Source organism: Leptosomus discolor, chromosome 3 (assembly GCF_034619465.1).
Source record: "Leptosomus discolor isolate bLepDis1 chromosome 3, bLepDis1.hap2, whole genome shotgun sequence".
Classification (NCBI taxonomy): Eukaryota; Metazoa; Chordata; class Aves; order Leptosomiformes; family Leptosomidae; genus Leptosomus; species Leptosomus discolor.
The window spans coordinates 59943283-59960734 of NC_141393.1; the positions used below are offsets into that span (position 1 = coordinate 59943283).

At 38.5% G+C, this 17452-nt stretch overlaps 1 protein-coding gene across 3 annotated transcripts in view; it reads left to right on the top strand.

The window, feature by feature from the left end:
* The window catches only part of PATJ (PATJ crumbs cell polarity complex component), a 146851-nt gene that overhangs the window by 5387 nt on the left and 124012 nt on the right, over positions 1-17452 (top strand). For 2 of the 3 annotated variants that reach the window (XM_086462139.1, XM_086462140.1), the window contains exons 5-11: positions 81-276; positions 1948-2076; positions 3642-3854; positions 7573-7675; positions 9463-9551; positions 10804-10939; positions 11255-11389. In XM_086462139.1, the coding sequence (XP_086318265.1) occupies positions 81-276; positions 1948-2076; positions 3642-3854; positions 7573-7675; positions 9463-9551; positions 10804-10939; positions 11255-11389 (1001 nt within the window). The remainder of the gene's footprint in view (positions 1-80; positions 277-1947; positions 2077-3641; positions 3855-7572; positions 7676-9462; positions 9552-10803; positions 10940-11254; positions 11390-17452) is intronic. The other variant, XM_086462141.1, reaches the window with a different exon arrangement.

The following is a 17452-nucleotide window of genomic DNA, read 5'->3' on the forward strand; positions in this document are numbered from 1 at the left end:
CACGTTCATATTTAAATTACACGAGCCTGATGTGAAGTCACTAGGCTGCATTTTAAAATTTCTTTTAATGTTTTGTTAAGGGATCAAAGACTAAAGGAAAATGACCACATACTGGCCATTAATTGCACCCCATTGGATCAGAACATTTCCCATCAGCACGCTATTGCCCTCCTCCAGCAATCCGCAGGATCTCTACATCTGGTTGTTGCTAGGGAGCCAGTTCAAGGAAACAGCAGAACTTCGGCTGTCTTAAGTGATATAAATCCACCTGAGACTGTGAGTTGTTGTAATACTGTCAAAATCAGATTTTGAACTATGCTGGGTATTTTTTTTGCCATTGTGTTTGTGTTAGCAAGCTTTACATATAGGGATTTTTTTCCTTAATCAGATTTTATATGTAATGACATTTCATTTAGACTGATCATGCAATAAGTATAAGGCTTCCATTGCAAAGCTGCTTGAAGTTGTTATAAAATAGATCCTGGGTTTTTATGGGATAGCAGAAGCTTTAGTAGATCAACATATTCTTAGCAGCAGGGTCTGTTCAGCATAGGCTGGGTAAAGCGTTTTATGAGTATACCCAGCTGAAACCTACTTGTGCTCAGCAATTAAAGATGCTCTGATTACATCTTAAAAGAGCGTAAACGTAACCTATCATGAGCACTGCTTGAAATATCCCAATCAACTTGAACTTCAACTGCTCAAAACAAAAAGCCTTGTCTTTGTTTTAAAAACAAACAAAAAGTGTCTGTTAAAGAACATCTTAGTCCCTGATTATTTATCAGTTTTGTTGTTCTTTTTTTTTTATCTGCAAATTCCATTGATTGTGAACCCTTTTGTTTTCTCGAACAAGGAGAGATTGTTGCTGGGACATGTAATAAGTTAGGGCTGAACTTCCATCTGTGTTCAAACCATGTGGTCCAGGTGGCTTCACTGAATTTGGTCAAACTGCACACCTAAATCCAGGGTTTGCAATATTGAAATCTTAATTTATTATGCTAGTAGGTTTTGATGAAAATCTGGTTAAGAGCAGTGCTTTTCCTTGTTGTCGGTAATTATTTCCCTCATGATTATTACAGAGCTAGTGAAATCTGAAGGTTTTAGTGGATAATCAATATTGTTTATTGCACTGAAAATTTTAAAGAATTAAACTTTAACTGCTTTTTCATTGAAAGATCTGCACTGAACAGACTAACAAAATAAAATACAAATATATATATCTACAGAGGGTCTTTAAAGTTCTTGTATGATATTTAACTGGCTGGCAAAGATTTTCAGTATGCTAATAAATCCTTTATTCACAGAAGATTTAAATCTGCCTACTTTGCTCCATTTTGGTTTCTATGAGATATTAATCTGACAGAAACATTGGCTGGGTTTGGGTTGCTGAACAGCTTTGTTATTTTCAAATTGTCTTGTAGAACATAAGGTCATGGTACAGTGTAGCTTAGAAACATGCCTCCGCTTCAGTATGGCAGAATATTGTACTGCGCTATTAATTCAGCGTGTACTGATGGTGTTTAGAGTGTGTAAGTGGAATAACAGAGATAAGAATTTCGGCAACGCTAAGTGAAAACTAGGCCAGTGCAAGCTCCTTGCCTCTGTTTTTCTCTGTTGTTTGCGGTATGCTTAATTTATGAAAATCTGCAAGGATAGTTTTCATTTTGGCAAGAAAATCTTAAAATTGCTTTTTCTTAGTCAAGCTTTTTCCTAGTATCCTGTTATCCTGAAAGTGAAGGACAAAGTGTATGTTTAAAAACAGATGAGAAATCCCACTGCGTATTTATAAGGAAATGAAGCTGACTGAACAAAATCCAATGGATCTCCAATATGTGGGGCAGAGAGAGAAAATTGCTCTGATTAATTCTCATCATTCCTGGAACATGTGAAAGTGAGAAACATTAAAGATCGACTGAAATGAAAATCTTCTGTGTTTATTAATTGCAGATTCACTGGGGCCATGTTGAAGACGTTGAGCTGATTAACGATGGTTCGGGATTAGGCTTTGGAATTGTAGGAGGAAAGTCGAGTGGAGTAGTTGTAAGAACAATTGTTCCTGGGGGATTAGCAGATCGGGTAATTTGTTATATTATGTCACTTCTTGTTTGGTTGTAAAGTATAATTAAATGGTTTTGACAGTCTTAAAATAAACTAATATACTTAAACAAAAGGAAGCTGATAGAATCAAAGTCTGAACGCCAACATATACTTTATAAATAAATATGTTGAAGGTATGATTGAGGAAAAAGTTAGCACCTGATATGAATTAAGTTGTTTCTCAGTGATGCTTTAGCTTTTATAACATTGTTGAACGTGCAGAAATTCTGAAAAGTTGTTTAGCCTTCTAATATTTTTAGTACTTTTTGATATTTTCAGCCTTTGGTCAGTCTGGGGTGGACACACAAATACTCCTAATGGATTTACATGTCCTCTATAGAATTTGGCAGGTTTGGCAAACTCTCCAAATGAATTGTCAGGCAAGAGAATCTGCCCTATTGAAGTAACTGTGTTGCGAGATTCAGTTTATAATTGCAAGACTCGGTGCTAAGGGTTGCTACATTTCAGGAGAAGAACATGTGCAATAGCAACACAGATTTGGATTTTTAATGTGACTTGGTCATTACAAGTTACAATTGAGGTCTGGAACCCAGGCAGACAAGATCCGGAGTATACAAAAGAGAGAGACTGAGGTACTTCCTCTCGTATAGGATAGAAACAAAACCTGAGATTTGGGAGCTTGACTGCCTCCCTCTGAACCTGTCATGTGTAAATGAGTATTTTTTAATTGTTGTGTAACACCTGTGTTGCTGTAAGGAATGAAGTGTTTTGGCTACAAATGAAACGTGTAAGTTAGAACTCACCACATCATTCTCAGCTGAATGAGACATCATTAAGAACATGTAAAATAATGAGCCCATATACATGTTAAAATCGGGTAAGTTTGTAAATGAGTTTGAGTTAGTTCTGGGAATAACTCTGCTATGATTGCTGTATAAATCAGTGCACCTAAGGTGATGGAGCTGTGCCGATCAATACCAGCTGAGGATTTGATCCTAGGAATGCTTGCTTATAGTAGAAATGATGATGTAGGTCATGAATCGTAATTATCATGTAAAAATTGGTTTGTGTGGAGTCTTGTTACCTTCAGTGGATTTACTCCAGTTGGAGTAATGAGAAAAGAATTGCCAGGCTAATACAGAAGTATTAGGAAAAACTCTGAAAAGTCCTAAATCAAAATGCTGTTGTGCTTTTTATTCTGACCCCTCTCCGATGAGGAGTACTTTCTGGAACAGCCGTACATAACAACCTGTGAGATTATAAAACATTGTTGCTGTCTGTTTTCTCATAAATGAGAAAAGTAACCACTTTCTCAGGAATGGTGCTATTCAACTTGTGTATCTTACTCAGTTTTGGAAAGGTTGATTTACCACTGTTAACTACTGTGGAAAAAACAGTGCATGATTGTGCAAGCACTTCCTTGAATTATTTAGTATGTTGCCATGGTGGTCAGTTTTATGGTATTTTCTTGTATTGGCTCTCGTGGCCATGAAGATGCCTGTATACAGTTTCAGTTTTGTAATGGAAAAGATATTTTATGTATACACTGAAAACTTTTTTTTCAATTTTCTTTATGTTTGAAGGATGGGAGGCTCCGGACAGGAGATCACATCTTACAGATTGGAGACACCAATGTGCAAGGAATGACGAGTGAACAAGTTGCCCAAGTGCTGAGAAACTGTGGGAATTCTGTTAGGATGATAGTTGCAAGAGACCCAAAGTGTGAAATTATGGAAACTCCACCAGCTCCTGTGAGCTGGCCAGTCAGTACATTGCCTTCCTTTCAAAATGGAAATGTAAGTATCTGGTGTTTACTTATGACATTTTTAAGTATGTTCGTGGCTTGTGCTCAGAAAGGAGGAGAACAGAGTGTTCTTGAGACCTAAAGTACTTATCCCCTTTTGAGTTTCCAGATATCATATGCGTGTATTTAAGTGGTCATTATTATAGCCCTGCCTTTTATAATTTTTCCCTTTTTCCCTGTATGTTATTAATACCTATAATCTTGGGATTGGAATGACCAGCTTTACAGAATTTATATCAGAGTGTGTAAGTTAATTACCAAGACCATAAACGTTATCAATAAATGGTACTTTTAGTTCTCCTTCTGAGCTCATTATATTTTTGCTAATCGATCATTTGTAAGTGGATTTAAAACTTGACTGTGAATTTCCCTAGTCTGAAATCCAGGGCGCCACAGCCACACCAGAATTATTCAGCACAATCATCTTTTTATGAAACATAAGTGTAATGTTTTCATAGTCTATGCTACTGTCTGTGATAGGAAATATATCTAAAAATTTTGAAACTTGTTTTAACAAATCTTATCATGGTCATATCAAAGTCTCTTGTTTTTGAAGTCATTCTTTTCAGTTTTGAGTAATTAAAATCAACAAATGCTACACTAAGTGTACAGTAGGTCTCGAAACATAAACAAAGCTGTGCTTGTGTACCATCTGCTACTACTGTGCTGTTTAGATTTAGGTGTAGAATCTGAGTAGCCTTTTCTTTCTTGTCTAGTTTCTTGAACGTGAGTGAAGAAAGCTGCTTTTTTTTTTTTTTTTTTTTAAGGTCAGATGAGCAGTCATACTGTTACAAACTCACCTGCTCACTTACTGGGCATAGTCAGTGCAAAGACAGCCATTAGCTTTGTGTCTTGCATTTCTCTGGAAGACTACTGTGGCTGAAGCTGTCAGTAAACCATTTTGGGTCCTTCTCAAGCTCCTCTTCTCAGAAGAGGGATTGATGTAGTAGGAAACGTGAGTGGCAGAGAGGTGGGAGGGGGTAATTATGTACATACGGTTGGAGTCTTAAAAGTGGGCTTGTCTAATACTCTGAAGAAAGGCTTTCCTAGAGAATCAGCATCATTATGAAGCATTTATTTTCTGGCTGTATCATATTTTCCAAGACCCATATTAGGAAAATATAACATAGTCCTAGTTTTGTTTTCTCTAAGTACTGTTTTTCTCTCTTCCCCGCGTCAAAGGCAGGCCCGTTTGTCACTAATTGACCCCGAGCACTGTAGCTGCTGCAGGCTTTCTAAAATGTTATTCCTTATGGATGTCTTTTCGGTGTCCTCTATTTCTGCTATGTAGTTTGGAGGGGAAAAAAAACCTTGTTGCAATTTCATTTACTTTCTGAATGTCATGTATTGTTTTCTGAGCTAAATAGTGCCTTCGTATTTAGATTTGAAGAAACTCTTCTTTCTAGTGTAAAGAGAGATTTGCCGAAGTCAAGAATAGTGGCTAATCTGAATGTATTTATTAATTTAATGATGATTTTAATGGTCCACTTTTCAGTTTGTGTCTGATTTACAACAGGACTTTTCCCTGTAATCTAATTTCTCTCTGGTTTCTGAGTATTTTCACTAGCTGTGAGCTTTGTAATATAAAATATTTTCCTTTTCTTTTTCGCAAACCAACAGAAAGGCATTTTTAATATATAGTTAGTTTTTTTCAGTCTTATATTAATTTTTGATTTCCTTTAAATTTCCTCTAGTAGAGAGTAACTGAAACTACTTGTGCCTGTGCCATGGGCACAAGAAAACAATCGTATTATCTGTACTATCCAAGATATTGACAGCAATGTTAGCAGCCTACGTGTACTGACTGTATTTAGGTCTCTCTACTTCAGTTTTTCCAGACTCTACTTCTAATGTTTTGCATTTTACCAGTAACATTACTTAGAGAAAATTTCTGTAGTGCCAGAGCACTGACTTTGATTGTCAAAATATCAGGACTTTCAAGGCCATAGCTTCATTTCAGGTGTTGCTATAGGCTTGTTTACTGTTTTGGTTCCCTCTCCTAAAGATAAGTGACAGAGCATCAAAACTTATCTTAATCTCCATCAGTGTCTTATGGAGCAAGAGAGTTGGAAAGCATTTAATGAGCTTAATGAGTTGGGTAGTGGAGGGAGGTGCGTGTGATAAGAAATGAGATAGCTTCCATCGATTTCTCTTTTAGTGAAAAATGAAATAGGTACAGCCATAACTTTGGCCTGCTTTTAATATAGATCCTTCTAAAGCTGACATTTGGCAAGCATTTGATTAAACTTCTCTTTTGTTCACTGTCTTAAGAAATGTTTCCCAATTTCCTGATGCATTTTTTTGTTGTTGGCAGTGACACTATCCCTCGTGATTTCATCACTTTAACAGACCTCAACTCTAATCATCATCTTGATCTCATTGGGCTGTTTCTGATTACTGAAAACAAACAACTTTATTTTAATTTATGCCTTGCAATCCCCGATCTGTGTGCTTGGTTGTTTTTCTCTTTGGTATCACCAATATCTTTAGTGTGTCCTGTTTGAACTCTGTCTCGCAGTTTTGATTTTTAGTTGTCAGGGTAGAGTTGCACAGACATACTGAGGCCAGCTTTGTGGGGAACTTTTTCCATGTACTTCTCCAGTGTAAGGTCAGATCATATTGTAATCTTAGCTAGTGGCTTTTACGTTTTTTTGGTAATTGTAGGGGGCAAAGGGTTTGGAGAACAGGTCATGTTATGTGCTTCTCTTTTCAAGTGGTGTTTGTTATGAGAAGTCATCTTATCAGTTCAACACTAAAGCATTTACAAATGAATACTCTCCCTTCCTCTGTTAGGTTTTAAAAATAATTTTCGTTGAATGTGAACTAATGAGTCTTTTGCTTCCCATTGCCTTAGGCAACCTGGAGGCTTCCAGTCCTCTTTGCAGTTTGGTGGTGTCCAAATCTGAACAGGATCATATCAGACTTGTTAAGCTGATGTCTGTAGGATTGACTTTTGGAGTGTTTTTGTGGTTTGGAGTCTAGCATAAAAATGAATAATAAGCTCAAACACCTACTCAGTCTCCCATATTTGCATTTAAGTAGGCAGCTGCTTCTGTAGTAGTGATGTGCCTACTAAGTGTACACGTGGTTTCTTTCATTTCAGGGCATTGAACCTGTTTCTGTTTTGAGATCCCTTTTCTGCTGCCCTTCGCTTCCTTAGTAGGTGGTAACAAGGAGAGATAAGCATGGCTTTTTCTGACAGAAATGTATGAGGTAGTAATGCTGTGTATTTATACCAGGGTTTTCTTGCCTCTTAACTGTCCAGGAGAAAGAGCTCAGGCAAGTGGATTTATGACAGTTTATCAGGACTAACATATGAAAGGGAGACAAGAAATTCTGAGGGTGTTCAGGGTTTCTCTTGTCTTGTGGGATTGACTGGGAAATTTGTTGTTACCAAGTGGCAGTGGAACGCAGAGGGAAATGGTCCCTGAGCAGTCTAACAAAAGGCTATGTTTTCCGTAAAATATAAATATTATACCTCTGACAGGTGTGCAGAGAAAGTATTAGGAAAGAATTTAAAGAGCACCTGACGGCTTTGGGTGACTACTTATTTTTAGCGAATCTGGGGTATATCTCTTGAAAATATGATTCCTCCTAAAATATGGAAACCAAAATCACTGCTCGCTTCTGAAGATGTCAATTAACCTCCAGTATTGTAATGGTACTGGGAAATGATGAGGGGTTTTTACTGTCTTGTGCTTTATTTATAGGATAACACCAACCTGTTTGAGATATATGATGTTGAACTTATAAAAAAGAACGGGCAAAGTCTGGGGATAACAATTGTTGGATATGCTGGTGCAAGTGACATAGGTGAGTTCTACAGGATTTAATAAAGTCTAGGACAGGGGCTTCTCAAATACCCTTTATTTACTGTGGGGAAAATGGATAATTCTTCTTTGAAATAGTATGACTTAGAAAATCTATGAAGAAGATATTTGGAGAACTGGCTGCAAAGTGAAATTCAGCCGTAAAAAATTTTGAAGGGTTGTAATTACCTTTAAAAGAAATTCCCACTTGACTGCTGGACTGTGAATTTTACATGCTTATGTTGTTACTGTGCAAGACGTTAAACTATAACAGACAGTTCCTGCATGTAGAGGCTCTGACACAGTCAGGTTCCTGTCCACACTGTTCCTTATTTTGCCCCTGCGGTACATAGCTCAATTTTGATAGCGCATTTTAAGAAGCGTATCAGATGTCCCCAGTTTAACTTTTGAATAGCATCTTCAGTATGTACAAAATAGCTGAACGTGCACCTTCTGTTTCTTTAATGAATTGTAGTTATTGGAGGGAAAATGATCAGTCAGATTAACTAGTCCATCCCTCTGCCAGGCAGGAGATGCAGAGAATCTTAGCTCTATGTGATGTGTATGCCACCTTCACGAGATGATGTATTTGTCTTTGGTAGATGACTAAACTCCCAGTGTCTAAACTCTGGGAACAGATTAGAATACCTGTACATAGCGTCAATTGTTTGTTGTTTTTTTTTCCTAAATCCTCTTTAAATTGAGCTGTTAACTCATCTTTCAAATATTGGTTCCACAAATGATAACATCTTTTAAATTGATTCAACTGAATATCTGGTTTTACACAAAGGGGTAATGCTTTTTATCTCCTCCACTTCCTCGTGGAACTCAAGAAAGTATTCTGGGAATGTGGTGCAGCTGGGGTTGCTCTCCAGCCCTCTTCATTACGAAGGGGTCCTCTTGTGTTGCCGTTCAGGAATCCCAGACCAGTGCAGTGAGCACTGGGAACTAGGCTGGGGAGGAGCACGTGTCATGCGATGGGAAAAGGTGGGTTTGAACCACCGGTAGAGGGGTTTTGCTAAGCATGGACAAACCATGTTGGGCAGGTGTCTGAGGAAGGTTAGTGTTCAGAAAAGGATAGATGAAGAGTCAAGATGCACTAGAATTAAAGATCAGCGTCTCATGTTTTATGTGAGTTTGTGGAAGGGAAGGAGGTACTGCTTCAACTGATGATTGGGGTTTTTACTGGGTTTTTTTGGTTTCTTTCCTTAGAATTAGAAAGTTAGAATTAGAAGAAATTAGAAGTTAGAATTAATAATCAAATGTTAAAGATGACGAAGGACAGCTTTTCTGATTTCCATGTTTCTCTTTTTTTTTTTTCTTTTAGAGAAAAATCCTTTTTCATTAAGATTTAAAGTACTAAATTCTTTAGCTGTAAGATGATTGAAGTCCTGATCAAAGTACTTAAGCACGTACTTTACTTTTAGCTTAGGTAGTCCTACTGAAATCAAATGCAGCATGGATTTAAGTGATTGTGGTTTAAAGCCTGAGTAAATACAAGGATGAATCCATGGAGGAGGTGACCTTCTGTGAGCCATTTCAAGGAAAAAATTTTGAGGTCAGAGTAGGGGTAGTTGTGTCGGTGCTGTTTTCTCCATCGGAGATCCTCAGTCATTCTATATCAAGCTGTGTGAGTGGTAACGTGTAGATGTTGGTCGTTTACAGAATCATAACTTTGTGGACAGAAGCAGTGTGTGGAAAAAGTCTGTAATTAAAAATCATAATAAGAAAAGAAACAAATTAGGTTAATGTAGTGACTTGTTTCTCTTCCTCCCCTCCCTCTGCCAGCAGAACCTTCAGGGATTTTTGTGAAAAATATAATACCTGGTAGTGCTGCTGACCACAATGGCCAAATTCATGTTCATGACAAAATTGTTGCTGTAAGTAACATAGTCTACTTATATATTGTTGTAGAACTAATACTTCATTACACATCTCAGTGTTAAAAGAACAACGTAATGAAGACTTTCTGAAATTAATTAAATCTTCTCTGCTTTGCAGAGGAAATAATTTGGTAGTTCATGTTTGTTTAGGTAGATTTGTAATAGAAATGAGCTTTGGCTTGCTGTGGTTAACATATTATTTTATATTCAAAGAAGTAGTAAATAGTAGTTAACTATGAAAGAGGCAAGCATTTGGATTAAAATGTTTCAGAGTGGAGAATGTTGGCTTTTGGCCTGAAGTAAAGATGAACAGCATTAGCTTTTATTTGAATTGAATGAGATTTGAGGATTGTTAAGATTTTGCAAGATTTGTTTATGGTCTTTGATGACTGTGTAACATGGTGCAGATATGACCAAAATATTAATAGTCACAATTTAGGTTTAAAAACCCAAGCTTTATATGTAGAAAAACTAAAAAACATTGAATAACAGTGAGTTGAATAATAACCAATTTTGCATTCAAAGTACAAGCAGGAATGAATTACAGTCTTTTTTGTTTTAAGAGATAATATTTATAGAGATGTGATTTTAAATTGCTTTTAAACTGTGTGCTATGCCAGACCTTCCAAAGTCAGCTTCTCCTTTGTGAGAGCAAAAATTGATACAACCTTGTGCTTTTATCTGCTGCTTTGCAGAGAAGCCCCTGTTAATGCACGATCTAACAATGAGGTGAACAGAGTATTTTGGGTGTAAATTAAAACATCTGAATTAATATAAGAATTGGACTGTTCGGAGTGGATTATACGAACAGTTGCATGTATAGGCTTGTGTGGGGCATGTTAGAAATCCGTGAGAAAACTAACAGTGATAATGAACTGAACAGAGTTCTAGGCTGACTACTCTTGCTGGGAAGCTTCATCCCCAATGCTCCTCAAGCTGTTTTTTGTACGTGAAAAAATTGTAAGGGGAAATCAGTGCATACTTATATCAGATTAGTAAATTCTGTTTTGTGGTTGCTCCATGAAGACAGAAGAAATTATTGTTGTGTTTCCTTTTAAAATGCATTTTGAAAATATTATCTAATTAGTGAAATGTAACTGATTTAATGAGATTGTTTTGCAAATATTACTGTCTTGGGTGAATAACCCTATAATTTCTGCACGAAATAACGAGGATGTTGCTTCAGTGTATGGCACGGCCTAAGAATGTAATGTGATTACTGTTATATGATAGGACTTTCCTGTTTTAGGTTGATGGAGTTAATATACAGGATTATACCAACCAAGAAGTGGTAGAGGCCTTGCGTAATACAGGACAGTCTGTATGCCTTACCTTACTTAGAAGGAAACCTTCTACTGTTTCTTCAGAAAGACCTTCAGATAGAGGTAGGTTGGGGTTTTTTTTCAGCAGCTGATGTTATTTTTCACTCAATTTACAGTAACCTAATTTAACAATTAGGCCTAGGTACCACATGATCCTAGATTTTGTTAGGACACACTGTAGAAAATGAGATACTTAAGGAGAAATGGAAAGAAACAGAAACGAGGGATTCAGGAAAACTGAGTGCAAAACTCCTATGTAGCCAAAAAACCAAAACCAACCAAACAAAACCCAATACAAAATAGAGTAGTTAATGAGGCAGTGTTACTACTTCATATATTTTGCAGCTTATGATTTCTTTTTTTTCATCTTTTTCACAGTGCAGCCTGCTGTTCCAAACTTCGTGTCATCTAGAGCTGTAGGGCCTGAAACTAGTGTGGACACTAGGAATGAGGAAAACCAAGAACAGAAGGATAATCGTCAGAATGGCAAGAAGCAGAGTCTACATAAAACAGGTGGATAGGATATCTTGCAGTGTCTCTTCTGAGTCTTGGGAATTGTCTTTAATCCATTTTCGATACTGGTGGTCTGTCATGGCTTACTCCATCTTTAGCTTTTGCTCTGTAATACCTTTTATTCAGGCCACTCTTGAAGTAAAGCTCTACCTGCTGGATCATCAACTCTTCCACCCCACCCTATCCCCAAAATGTAGCACTGTCCACAGGTTTGATGAGAGTGCATTTAGTGTCATCATGGAGGTCACTAATGAAGATACTGGATAATATTAGTCCCTGTAGCTATTGACCTTCTCTCATAACTGGCTGTCAAGCCATTGGTTAATGCTGTCTTTGATCACAGTGGTCCATCTAGTTCTCAGCCTATTTAGCAGTCATCAAACCCATGCTTTTTCAGTTTCTAAATGAGAATGCTGATGTAAATGATGTCAAAAGCTTTGGTAAAGTTGAGGTGTGTTACACCCTTCATCCACATAGCTATCTTGGCAGTCAGATTGGTCAGTTATTTGGCAAATCTATATTATCTGTTCCTAATTTGCCTTCTAATCATTTATGTCTTCGGAAATGGATTACAAGAGGAAGTATCTCATGATCTCTCCAGGGCCGAAGATGAGACTGACAGGCCTATACTTCTCTGGATCTTCCTCCTTGCATAAAGTTTGCCCTTTTCCAGTCATTAGTGATCCCCCTTTGATTGCTGTGGTTTGGTTTGGTGGTTTGGTTTTGGGTTTTTTTGTAGATTATAGATGGTGGAGGGGCACCCCTTTCAGTACTCTGGAAAGGATCTTGTAAGTTCTATAGAGCTGAATGCCTCCAGCTCACTGATTCCTTTTTCTAGCCCCTGGTCCTACTCGCATGACCTGAGGTGTCCTGCCTGCAATCTTCTCCTGACAGAAAAGATTTGTTCATCCTCCTCTGCTGCCAGGGCCTGGAATGAGATTGCTAGGTGAACAGCATCAGGAGATGCAACTCTTGGGAGTTCACATTTACTTCCTGATCCAGTGTTACCTCAGTCATATCTATCTTCTTGCCCTCGCAGGTCAGGCTTCTGCATCTGCAGAGTATTTTCAAAATATTCTGTTGGTTTCCTGTACCTCCTCTCTGATGCCCATTTGTTGCAGTTTCCTCTTTTGGCACTGCAGTAACTTCATCAGAACTCACCTTCCGAGTTGCTCAACCTGTGACCTGAGCTGCAGCATCCTCCCTCAGGAGTTTTGACTGAGTAGGGCTTGCTGAAGGACCAGAGCTAGCTGCGGCAGCAGGGACGGAGGATCATATCTTGTGATATGTCTCCATTTGTACGTCATTTTCCACACAGATGGGACATGCCATTTCCATGAACATCTGTCTTGCCTGTGTGCCACCAACCATATAACTTCCTTGCTTCTGTTTGCTTGTCCTGCTTATAGTGTTCCTGGTCACTGACATCTCCTGGAGTGCCAGAGCAGTAGGGAGCCTAGCATGAGTTATGTCCACCTCCTGTGAGATTCCCCACTTGGCAATGAACCTCTCCTTACTGCCTGCTGGTTCCCAGACCCAACTCATTTACTTTGTGGTACTAGTACTATTGCATACTGCTTCCTCCCTTGCTACTGTTGGAAACTAGAGTTCAGTCTGTAGATACGCAATTTCTGACTTGCTTGTCCTGAGCTTACTAGCTGAATTGTAAGTTGTGGACTGCACAGACATTCCCCCTGAAAAGCCCAAAACAATTCCTATGCAGGCAGATGAGAATCTCTGGTCTGGTGAAGGCGTAATAGGCATAAAGACCTGATAGCTGGAATTGGAAGCTGGACAGGAGTTGAAGTTAGGCGTGTGTTTTTAACAGTAAAGGCAATTGGACATAGGGGCAGATCACAAAGGCATGGCTTGCTTTGGTTTTTAGTTGACATCTGAATCAAGGTTGGAGGTCTTTCCAGAAGGCGTGCTTCAATTCCTCTTCAGATTTCTGTGCTCTTCTGCAGGAACTTCTGGGTGAATTTCTACAGCTTGTGTTAAAGTCAGCATAAATTATCCTTATGCCTTTTAGTTTCTAAGATATGTAGATGTAATAGAGGATTCTAAATTACGGCTGTCAGTGAATAAAAATTTTGCTAGATTGTGGAAGATCTGTCAGTATTAAAGACAACCTGGAAACGAGAGAAATGTAGCAGTTCCTATGTTCCATTCTGTTTTACTTTTCTGTCCAAGCCTTGTAACCAGCCATCCTTTGTTGTGACTTTTGCATGTTCCCAGAAATAGGAAGCCAAAACAGAGGTAGTCGAGTAGCTGAGATGTGATGTTATCAAAGCATTGTTTTAACTGTATGAATGGAAAAGCATATATTGATTTGTATTTGCAATGGACAAATAACTTAAGGACTGAGCACTAGGGTGTATTTAGGGGCAGAAGAGGCATTAGGACTTACACTTGCTATGACAGAGGCTAGAAAAGAGCTACATAGACTTTCTATGCATAAAGTATTTTCTTTTTCTGCTGAAGCGAACGATATCTCTATAGTCAGTTCGTGACTACTTGTGATTGGGTTATCTTGTGTCACAGGCTGCAGATGTCTGCCCTGATGCAAAGAGAACTTTCTGAGCAATTTGTTACCTAATACCTAGTGCTGTGCAAATATGGTATATCAATGCCAGGATCAGTTTATACTGAGAACTAAATTTGCTTTTACCTGGCTTGAAGTTAACAAACTCTGTTAGTCTCAAGGTGTGTTATCTAGATATATCTTAGTGATCCCTGTTCTGCTGGTAATCAGCTTGGATCAAACTGTATTATTGAGCCCTTTTCATAGCAGACACAGATGGATTTGATGCAGATCCAGTGCCTCTCCATAAATGCTCCAAAGCCCTTAGTTTCAAAAAGAGTTTGTAACCAAGTTATGTGTATATGAGTGGTTCCCCTTCAATTCTAGCATTGTGCAAATGTCGTACTCCCCTTCCTTGGAGCTCTGTGGCATATGGTGCTGATGCACCTGGGCCTGGCAAGGACTCCATAGCTGCCAGTTGGACCCAAGCTGATTCCTTGCAGAGGCAGCGTGGCATATCTGCGCTGCGTTCCCCACTGCACCAGGTAGGAAGTGCACTACGAGATTTTTCTATTCTCCTGTGTATCCAAGCTCCCCTTACCCTGGAGAATACAGGATGTGTTTGTATGCATAGTGTGTCTTGAGATACCAAAATTTAAACACTGAAGATATTGTTTGTTTGCAGTTGGATACTGCCCTTGGTACCATCTAGCAGTGCTGGTCTTCCTTGGGCCAGCAGGATAATGCAATGGGCATGACTTTGAAACTGAGTAGGGAATTGGAAGCATTTAATGCAATGGTAAGCAAGTATCGTTGCTTGGTTAAACTGGGGTTTTTCATAGTGAAAAACCACTTTAAGTTACAAGGTTCTGCAAAAGCTTTGTGCAATTATAAAATGCGTGTATCTCTGTTAAAAAGTTGAAATACCTAGTTGCAAATTTTACTTGTACTGAAATACGATGTATGAGGTTTCACTTTGGAACAGAATTTAATGGCCGAATTTAAATTCCAAGACAGGTGCTTATTTTGGACATGGTGATGGGCAGTTCATTATAATGGTGCTAAAGTAAATACTGCTAATTTAAGACTGACTAAACTCTGGAAATGCTTTTAGAAATTTAATGTAAAAGGTATGTTTTATAAAATATGTATTACTTCCCTTTAAGCCCGGTTGTGTGAAATTCTTATTAAATTGTGTTTCCTGGAGAGGTATTAAATAATAATTCTGGCCAGGCAAAACCATGCTTAAGCAGTTCTGTTACAAAGACAACATGGTTTAGGATGCACTGTGCACGAGGCCTGAAACTTTCTGCTAGCAGACTAGAGGCAATTAACTTAACAGCTGCATCTGCAAGACTGCAGACTGGGCAGAACTGCCTTCTTTTGCCTTGCAGCGGTACTCAAAACCCAAAGATATGATGATGCTAGTCAGGCACTTGAAGATGGCTGGGGAAAAGTATACAGCAGCAGGGCAGATAAAGGTAGTGCATTAATGAAGTGTACTAGAGCACAGTCACATGCTTGTACAGTAAGTTTGTGAAACCAGGAGGAAATTGCGAGAAGAAAACATTCTCTTTTTTAAGATGCTGGCAATTTTGACAAGGAAAGATGATTTTTACAATACACTTGTGATTTATTCTTGATGCTTACTAATTAGAAATGAAAAACTGTATGGAAGTGCAGGCAGAAGGACAGACTAAATATGTTGAAAGTCATTGCTAATGAAAGCTGTCCCTAGGAAGCGTTCTCATTTCTGAGACCTTGCACATTATAGAAGATGTGGTACGTATCTCAAGTCGTGAGAAATCCACCTGGATGAGAGACTAGAAAGAAAATTCCTATTAGCTGCATGTGGAAAAAGCTGTTTGGGGAAAAAGGAGCATTTTAAGTGAATTGGGTGATACCATTGGAATCGAATATATTTAATCCAAATGCCTCCAGCCAACATTTCCACAGCTCTGGGGAAGTTACAAGCAAAGACTCCAAAGTGTGTTTCAAAAAAAGGGGGAAACTTCAAATGGAGACATGCATCAGCACCTGCTCTGAACAACTCATAGATTTTGGTGATGTGTTTTGGAAGTGACCAAAAAATCTGTATTCACCCAACTGAACACAGCTTACAGTTACTGAGCTGAACTTTGAGCTTGACCCTAAGATTCATTACTTCTGGTGAACTTTCAAGTCTGTATTTGGCTGCACAGAGGATTGCAGGTGCTTAGGTCCTGTGCGTTCACGCTATAACTTTGTAACAGCAGAAAAAGAGACTAAAGAATTTCTGTCCCTATGTATTTCTGCAAATAGGAGGAGTAGAAAAATGCAGTGGTGTTCTGTTTTTGCGACAGCAGGGAAGTAAAGATAGTGATCAGCCTGTGCTTGATAACATGGCTCACGAAGATGGCTTGTCCTTAGAAACTTCAGTTAAATTTCGATGGAGGAAAAAACCCTTAACTCACGGCTGAAAATTTCAGGACAATTTGTCTTCCCTCTCTTTTAAAGGAGGTAATTTATTTCAGAGAGAACCATGGGCTGCATTTACAAACCCAAGTTTTTATTCTTGGTGGAGTTTCTTTTTGGTGACAGAGAATAGTTATCTGAATTGCTGGAATCCTTGAATATCTGTGCTTCCTTGAGCCTGTAGGTTAAAGATGCTCTGGGTATTCCCATGTGAAGTCTCAGTTAGGCCCCGAGGAGTGTGGTTTCTCAGTGCAGATCAGAAAGAATTTGCCTGTCTGGAGTGACAGAAAGTGAGTGGAAGAGATACAGTGATGGGTTATGTTGTTGTATAAGTTAACTTAAATCTTAGTTTTTAATGAGCGGAAAACTTCCAAGTTATAAAATGATGTAATAAGGATTGTATTGCAGAGCTCATGTTTTATCTTTGCAGTCTACAAAGATGTTGAAAGCAGAGGCAGCTTGACATCCTGTTTGTGTTGGCTTTTGCTAGTAGGTAGGCTCTGAGCTTCTCTTGGTGTCTTCAAAATTCCCCCCTTGAGGTATTTTACTTGCTAGTTCGTGTGCAAAATGTGAGGTTGTGATTTACATTCTAAATTTCAATAGGACACATCAGCAATACTAAGTGGTCTGTGCCTTGTCTAGACATCTGACAAACTATTACAGTCATTCAGGGGGAAAAAAACCAGTTTTCGGTAATTCAGACCCCAGTTTCTGCTGCTGTAGCTGCTAGATGGAATTTGCTTTAGAGCTTGATTCTTACCAGTTAAACATTGCTTCGGCTTGGAACTTTATATGTGCATTGAGCTTCTGCATGAGGTCAAATGCAGGGCAGCCAGTCATTTTATGCTGTCTAGCTCTGTCAAATTGTCTTACATGAATGTAATACTGCCTTGGTTGCATAAGTAAGAAAGCTGAAAAGATATAAATGTCAAGATAGCCAAGTTCCCACGGAAGACTGGTTTAGAACTGGAGCTTATATTAAAGCTCATGTTACTTACTGGCCTAATTAAACTAGACAAGCCTTTATACCTGCCAAATGCATAAATAAAGTCTGTGAGTGCATTGTGCTGATGCAGCCCCTTGATAAC